The sequence below is a fragment of the Schistocerca gregaria genome, chromosome 1 (genome assembly GCF_023897955.1).
Source record: "Schistocerca gregaria isolate iqSchGreg1 chromosome 1, iqSchGreg1.2, whole genome shotgun sequence".
Lineage (NCBI taxonomy): Eukaryota > Metazoa > Arthropoda > Insecta > Orthoptera > Acrididae > Schistocerca > Schistocerca gregaria.
Window position 1 is genome coordinate 1,040,179,372 of NC_064920.1, and position 8,194 is coordinate 1,040,187,565.

An 8,194-nucleotide genomic window follows, 5' to 3' on the forward strand; every position below is an offset into this window, starting at 1 on the left:
CAATAGTTTTCTTTAATTCCTATCATAGTTCCTGTTCTGTTTGCTTCCTCTTCTTAGAACTCATTAAATGAGGTATATAACTACTACATCTGGACTCCCTAACAGTTGTGTCATTGAAAAGCCGCTTCACTTCAGAAGCAGTGTCAGAAAGAAACTTTAACAGGTGACCAAAAAAGCCCCTGTTCCCTCTTCGACTGTATACAGGGAGAAACTTCCTGGCATATTACAACTGTGTTAAGGATATGGGTTTAAACCTGGGACCGTTAATCCCGTTTACTTCAGGATTGCTAGACCCGCAAAGTACGCAGGAGAACTTCTGTGAAGTTTGTATTGTAAAAGATGAAGTAATGGAGGGACTGAACGAGGGTCGTGGGTCGTGCTCTGAATGCCCTGTCGACAGAGCACTTCGACACAAAAGGCGGTGGTCCCAAGTTCGAATCCCTAACCGACACATGATTTTAATCTGCCAAGAAGCTTCCGATCAGCTGCATTCCACTGCAGAACGAAAATTCGTTCTTCGTAACGAGTGTTCAAAAACTGTGTAGCCAAAGTGGCAGATGTGCTGAGAGAGAGGACGTAAAATATATTTCGATAAGCAACTGGGTGTTGGAAATACGTATTGAATGAGGAGTATTGGATTTAATGGAGAATAAAACAATATAATTTGTTTCAGACCTTTCTTCTTGTATATAGAACTAACATCAGACAGCAGACAGATGTCAAACAGTTATAGTTCACTTTTCTTTAAGCTATCAGTTTCGGCACTTCACTGATGCCATCCGCAGGCACCAGTGTGTTGCTGAAACCGGTAGATTAAAGAGGAATAAATAAAAACATGGAAATGCGGTTGTTTTTTGGTTATTGTTCTATATACTGTCTGATCAGCCACTGTCCCGAGTCCATGATGCGTCGCAGAAGACTATATTCTTGTGATCAGTGTTTCAGTAACTGTTCAAAATGAGCAAAATTACTTCAGCAAAAAGGCGGTACCGACGTAACAGGGCAACCCGTGCTTGATGGAAAGTGAGTGGCATGTTCTTTATACCTGTGGCTGCTGCAACACTTCTTGCAATTTATTTCCCTTCTGGGTCCATAGAGGTAGAACACACTTCAGTTTTTATGTAACACCAGCGAAAGAAGTCCAGAACAATGGGACTGTCGATCTTGAGGACCATGTGCAGAGTTCCGCTTTACACTGATGTGTCAAAACGCCATGACCACTGCCTCCCGCGAGGATGAATGCCCCCTGGTGGTGTTTCGCACACTTGACACAGCAAGGAAACAACGTTAGTGGGAGAAAATGAATGGGAAGTCATAACAGCAAAGATACGGGCGCCAAATGCGGTAATCCACTGATATAAGCAGTTTTGACAAAGGGCACATCCTTGTTGTGCTGCAGCTTAAAAAGAGAACCACTCATGAGGCGAAACTGATCGCCTGTTGGTGTACTACTGTCGTGAGAACATGTGGAAAGTAGTTGAAGGATCATGAAATAACGAGTAGGCCATAACGACCACGTCTCATTACAAAACGTAGAGGTCGGAAGATTCCCCCCCCCCCCCCCCCCCCCCACACACACACACTATATAATCCAGGATAGGCAGCGATCGCCACCCGGAGTGACCGCGCGGTTTGAGGCGTCATGTCACGGACTGCACAGCTCCTCCAGCCGAAGGGGTTCGAGTCCTCCCTCGGGCATGTGTGTGTGTTATTCTTAGCATAGTTTAGTTTAAGTTAGTTTAAATAGTGTGTAAGTCCAGGGACCGGTGACCTAAGCAGTTTGGTCCCTTAGGAATTCACACACATTTGAACATTTTGACAGAGATCTGTTGCAGGTCTGATGACAGAGTACAATGCTGGTGCAGGCACAAGTGTTTCGGAGCACACCCTTCCAAGGCCATTGTTGAAGATGGAGCTCCACACCACATGACACCTATGTGTTCTTGTGTTGATCCAGCGACATCGTCATTTACGATTGTAGTGGGCACTGCTTCAGTGAGTTTTTGCCTTGGATCAATAAAACGTATCGCCTGTCGAATGAATCGCATTTCTTGTTACACCAGGTCGATCGCTGAGTCCTTACATGCCTTCATCCTGGCGAATGGCTGCTTGAAAAGTGTACCTCGCCACAGAAGCAGAGTGGTGAGAGCAGAGGGTCGAACCAGTGACCCACCATGAACTGGAACACTGGTGCCCCATCTGCTGCTGCGTGTAGCCGGTGGTGTGACACGCTCCACCGTCCAAGAGACCTGTCATACTTGAATCCTCTTCGTTAGAGCCTATTTATATGTGGCTGTGCACCTCTATTTTGCTAACGCACCACTCTGAGTTACGTAGTCATAATACCTAGGTTGCACCAGAGGGCCCCTTCTGCCTGTAACTTGCGTCATGCAAACTGCTACGTTTCCTCTTTTCAATGGATCAACGGCCCCTGCGACCTCCATTCTACTTCGCAACCGCTGGTCACCGTAACTTAACTGCTAACAGGCCCGCGCCTGGTTGTAACTTGTGCACTCAGAAATATTGCACTAAATCTAACTTTCTTATCTTAAACGGTGGTGCCGCTAGAATGGGGTACACTGAGATGGGTCTCTACGGTAGCACTCGAAGACACCATGACAGCAGTGACCACCTGCATCCCTTTGTTGTTGAAGTCTTCTCTGATGCCGATGACATCTTCCAGTAGGATAACTCTTAGCTAAACAAGGCCAAAGTCGTGGTGCAGTGGTTTGAGTAGCATGATAGTGAACTCACATTGATATTTTAGGCAGCAGATTCCCCTGATCTGCACCCAATGGAGCACATATGAACTGTGTGCCCACAAACCACCGTCCCGGAATTTGCAGGAATTTAGCGACTTGTGAATAGACATCTGGTGCCATATCATCCAGGAAATCTATCAAGGACTTGTAGAATCCATGCCAAGCAGAATCACTGCTCTACTTGGTTTTCAAAAGTGGACCAGTACGCTATTAAACAGATTTGAACTCATCGGTATACTTACTTTATGTAGCGTACGGCCGGCCGAAGTGGCCGTGCTGTTCTGGGCGCTGCAGTCTGGAACCGCGAGACCGCTACGGTCGCAGGTTCGAATCCTGCCTCGGGCATGGATGTGTGTGATGTCCTTAAGATAGTTAGGTTTAACTAGTTCTAAGTTCTAGGGGACTAATGACCTCAGAAGTTGAGTCCCATAGTGCTCAGAGCCATTTGAACCATTTTTGTAGCGTACACACAGCAGTGTTACGTGCTGTTTACTGTCTAAAAGCGACATTGAGACGACACAGCACGATGTATCTTAGATCTACTTTGGATAACGATATTTAAAAAATTTACTTGCCACAAATGTCCTACATAAGTTTAGCACTCAGTCAGTATGGGTTTATAACACCTAGTTGCTTAACAAGGTATATTTGTTGTCTTCGTCATCATATATGCAAGTGTGGGCATCGAATTATTGAACACCCTGTGCACTTACGTTTCAGTTACACTTATAATAGCTGACTTCTCATCAATGCGTGCATTAGTGAATGTCCGCAGCTCGTGGTCGTGCGGTAGCGTTCTCGCTTCCCACGCCCGGGTTCCTGGGTTCGATTCCCGGCGGGGTCAGGGATTTTATCTGCCTCGTGATGACTGGGTGTTGCGTGCTGTCCTTAGGTTAGTCAGGTTTAAGTTGTTCTAAGTTCTAGGGGACTGATGACCATAGATGTTAAGTCCCCTAGTGCTCCGAGCCATTTGAACCATTAGTGAATGTAACATAAGTTAATGAGGACAATAAAATCAGAATGAATTAAAGCTGTGGAAGTAAACTTACACTCAACCGCAGTTCAGACTGAACATTGTGACTGTTAACTCCAGAATGAACGCATACTGTTACAGATTCCACGTGTCTGGTGTGGGGCAAGACTTGCGCCGGAACGGGCAACTGCTGGTTGTACAATGGCGAATCCCTGCGCTATATGCTCAACCTCACATCCGCCGGTAAGTTTCCCAAAAATGATGGTCCGAGTTATTTATTATTGTTGAATTTATGTAATATAGCAACTTGTAAAGAGTTTGCAGCCGTTACTTCTACCGGTGCGATGAGACTTGTGAGAGAAAAGGGCCAAGTGAAGCGATAAACTGTCTCACGATTTCATCAATAACACACTTCTTCTAATAATTTCCGGGTATGCAGCCGGATCCCGTCGACATTCTGCCACGATATTTCGGCCCAGAGACGTCCGGCCATCATCAGGTGAGTACACAACTACTGAAGAGCCCAGGTGCAGTCGCGTTATTTATGCCGATTCTCGCGCTCGTGTTGACATGCGTGGCATAGCCGAGTTGTACGTCCTGCCCTCGGTGGTGAAAGTAAAAGATCATCTAGTCATTGAGTATCGAATGACTCTGTCTATTCCGCTGTGAATGTATAATTTTAATAACAGGATTCCAATTTTTATCCAGTTGAAAGCCGTTGTCACGATTTATTATTTTATATTCTTTTTTTATTTTATAATCTTATAAATCGTGATAACGGCTTTCAACTGGATAAAAATTGGAATCCTGTTATTAAAATTATACATTCACAGCGGAATAGACAGTCATTCGATACTCAATGACTAGATGATCTTTTACTTTCACCACCGAGGGTAGCACGTATAACTCGGCTATGCCGCGCATGTCAACACGTGCGCGAGAATCGGCATAAATACCGCGACTGCACCTGGGCTCTTCAGTAGTTGTGTACTCACCTGATGATGGCCGGACGTCTCTGGGCCGAAATATCGTGGCAGAATGTCGACGGGATCCGGCTGCATACCCGGAAATTATTAGAAGAACAAATACGCCGGGAAAATTTCAGAAGTCAGAATAACACACTTGACAAAAATGTGGAAAATTTGCTTTTATTTGTTGACAACTTCAGTGCCCGAAGCGAAAATCATATCATGGTTCAGTATCTGTACACATAGTCATACATTTCCTGTCCCAGGGCAAAACGTTTTACCCTGTGGACGAAGCTTTGGGTTAGTTGAAAAGAAGAGAAGTAAACATGATTGGTTATACCTACCATCGCTATCAACATCATCATCAGTTTTCTGTCATAGGGTGGTTTTAATTTTGTAACTCTCCATGCTCTCCTGCCTTCTCCCATCGTCTTCAGGTCCGCGTAATTTCCGCTTCCCTTGAGGTCATCTATCATCTTGTATCTCCGTCCTCTCAATCTCGTTCCACAAACTAGACCTTCCAAAGCGTCTGTTAGCAAGCATCCTGTCTCAACGAAGGTTTCCATCCAGTTCTTCCTTTCTCTTACAACATGGAACAGTCTTTCCTCTCACCAACCCTTTACAACACTCATTCGTTAGTCACTCTTTTCCTCCATCTTATCCTCTCCATTCTCTTTCACATCGACATCTCCAATGTTTTTCTTCATCCTTTCATCAGATGTGTCCATGTTCCTGTGCGATAGTGTCACATTCCAGACACAGCGCTTGCCAACTCTTTTCCTCGCACTTTTATCTAGTTTGCCACATAATAATCTCTTATTTGTACTGAATACCTCCTTCTCTACAGCAATGCGAGTTTTCACTTCCTAGTGACATCTCAAGTCTTCACAAATCGTACTTCCACGTTACTGGAAAAAATTCTTAGAACCAAACCTAGTAAGTTCACTGTGGTGATATTACACAAGATTATTCTCTTCCCATTTAAAAAAGTCGATTCGGTTTAACATCCCGAATTCCGATAATGAGAAGTTACCATCTGAGAATAAAGGTTCTTTAAATACTCCACTGAACACAAGCGTCTTGTTCGCTATAGTGTATCACTGTCGCAACTTCTCTATCATTGGTATCGTCATCCAGAAACGCTCAACTACACTGAATTTTCATAAGGAGAAACATTATAAAGCGCCTCTAAAGTTAAATATGAGGAATATAAAGATTTCTTGAAGCTTGTCAAGAAATATATATCAGCCTCAGACATCGAATTTTATTTTATAAGCTGATCTGTGACAGAACTGTTACACATTTTACACACAGTTAAACGGAAGTAGAAGTTCAATGACTACGTTAACTTTCCACAGCTGTGACTTTTATTAGGATATCCATTTCTTTGTAATTTTCAGACTACTCATAATATTCAGTATTCAGTAGAATGTGAACAGTTGTTGTTTCCTTAGTTATTTGCTTATTAAGTTGACATCACGCCTATAGAATAAGATGTTTCGTTCAAGGCGGAGAAAAGTCCGTTTTTTAAAAAATTTAATAAGTATCATAATAAAATATTGCTTACCTATGTAATAAGGTATTACGAAGTGTTGATGGCCTAAATAGAGTTTGAGTAAAGACAAGACTGACTGAAAAACTTTTTCCAACTTGTGAACAGTTTTTTGTGTTTTAGTCGACATAACGTAAACGTTACTTATCTGGTTATTGTTTCAATGCCTTCAATTGAGAAAAAAATATTCTTATGACTGCATTAATGAGAGTCTTCATTTCTAACAGCTTTTGTGACCGTGGGCACTATATTTGATGCTGGCGTCTGGTACTTCGTGAAGGACCTGAAGATATTTGACGAAGAAGTAAAGCCAAAAGAAGTGGAGGACGTTCAAGAGAAAATAGTTCTGGAGGAGTGATACTCTTGGAGACAGCGTACCTGAAAAATAAACAAGCAAGACATCGCTCTCGATAAGTTCCCACCTTGAAGAAGCTTTCACGAAGGAGACACCCACACAGGCTAGAGTTTCGGCCCTGGTCGTGAGCTGCTTAACTGAGACTTTACAGTGTGCCTCTGTGTTGCTTTTTTTTAAAAATTCATGTACATATTTGTATTGTAAGACTTGTAAGCAATAATACCAAAGTGCCAAATATCTACTGCAATGAATCTGTACAAATAGTTTTTGTAACATAATACATTAGAATCGTATGTTACCGAAACCGTTTCCTTGCTGTAACATAACGGTTACGAGATTTGTGATACGATTGTTGCGACTGTTTCGTATTTAATGTGGTACAAACAGTAATGTCTGGGACCATATGCTGTTCTTATTATATTTTTATACAAGTGAGGCTATAATAAATTGATTTTCCTTAGAACTGGTCTTATGCGTACTGATGAACACCACAACTGCAAAATTATCTTCTCCTTGTTTTAAGCTACAGAGGTGCAGAAGTCACCATGTAGTAGGGATACCTACGGCGTAGGCAAAGCGTACTGCACGTGCCGCCAGCAACAAGCTGGAAGCGTCTCGTGACTTCAGCTTAATCCTGTTTGTTTACGTTCAGTACGGAAAGCGCAAAGTTACAGTTTCATGTACTTTTGTTTATTTTATCGATCCAGTGATTGTCTCACAATGATACAGGATTTATTATTGCAATGCAAGGAAAACAGAAATCTCAAAATACATAATCGTATAGAATGTGTGATTAACAAACCTCTAAGGAAACACCGATGTCAGACGCAATCGGGTGACGAAATAATTCGATAGTGAAAGTTGAAAATTTTTGCTAGTCCGGGCCTCCAACCCGGATCTCTCGCTTAACTCGAGTGGTAACTTTAACAGAAGTCGGACTGCATTGTTTGATGGGCCATATTCAGTGTCTGGCGATATATTTCAGAGCAGAAACGAGGTTCATAATTGTATGTAATAACTGAAGTTCAGTTTATAATTGAGTGACAGGTTTTCAGCTGATGATTATTTGCTGTTTTAAACAATTTTTAAGTAATTGTAAACAGCACTATCAAGTTTAATTTTTATTTTCCTCTCATTTCTTGACACTAAACACAGTCATGACGGTCAGCTATGAAGTAGTAACTTTGACAGACAAACGCTGCTGGCCACTAGGAAAGCTACATCCTGAAGGAAGCGTGTAGATTTGCTGAAATTTGTAGCGTGCGCTGCAGCGGCGAGAGATGCGTATGATTAACATTTCAGCGTAGGCGCACATCACGGGCGTTACCTGCAAGCGCTATATAGAGGGGAACAGGCGACCATGTGGATGCACTTGAATTGTATTTCGTGCTATTGTTTAGCGTAAGCAGCTCCAGTGTGCCTTGCAGACGACAACGAGCGTCTTTAGAGCACTTTTCGGAGTTCCATTGGGGAAGAATAGTTGCCTTTAGGGATTGGGTATTATCTTCCAGAGAAATCGTTGATCGTGTCGGAAGTAACCTAGCAACGGTGATGCTGACTTGTAATCGCTGGATTCAGGAAGAA

At 42.8% G+C, this 8,194-nt stretch overlaps 1 protein-coding gene across 5 annotated transcripts in view; it reads left to right on the forward strand.

Moving 5' to 3' along the window:
* Positions 1 to 7,073, forward strand: part of LOC126279746 (solute carrier organic anion transporter family member 74D) — a 245,204-nt gene extending 238,131 nt beyond the window's left edge. For all 5 annotated transcript variants that reach the window (XM_049979702.1, XM_049979705.1, XM_049979703.1 and 2 more), the window contains exons 11-12: positions 3,877 to 3,978; positions 6,483 to 7,073. In XM_049979702.1, coding sequence (XP_049835659.1) covers positions 3,877 to 3,978; positions 6,483 to 6,613 — 233 coding nt within the window. In that variant the 3' untranslated portion in view covers positions 6,614 to 7,073. The remainder of the gene's footprint in view (positions 1 to 3,876; positions 3,979 to 6,482) is intronic.
* Positions 7,074 to 8,194: the final 1,121 nt, after the last annotated feature.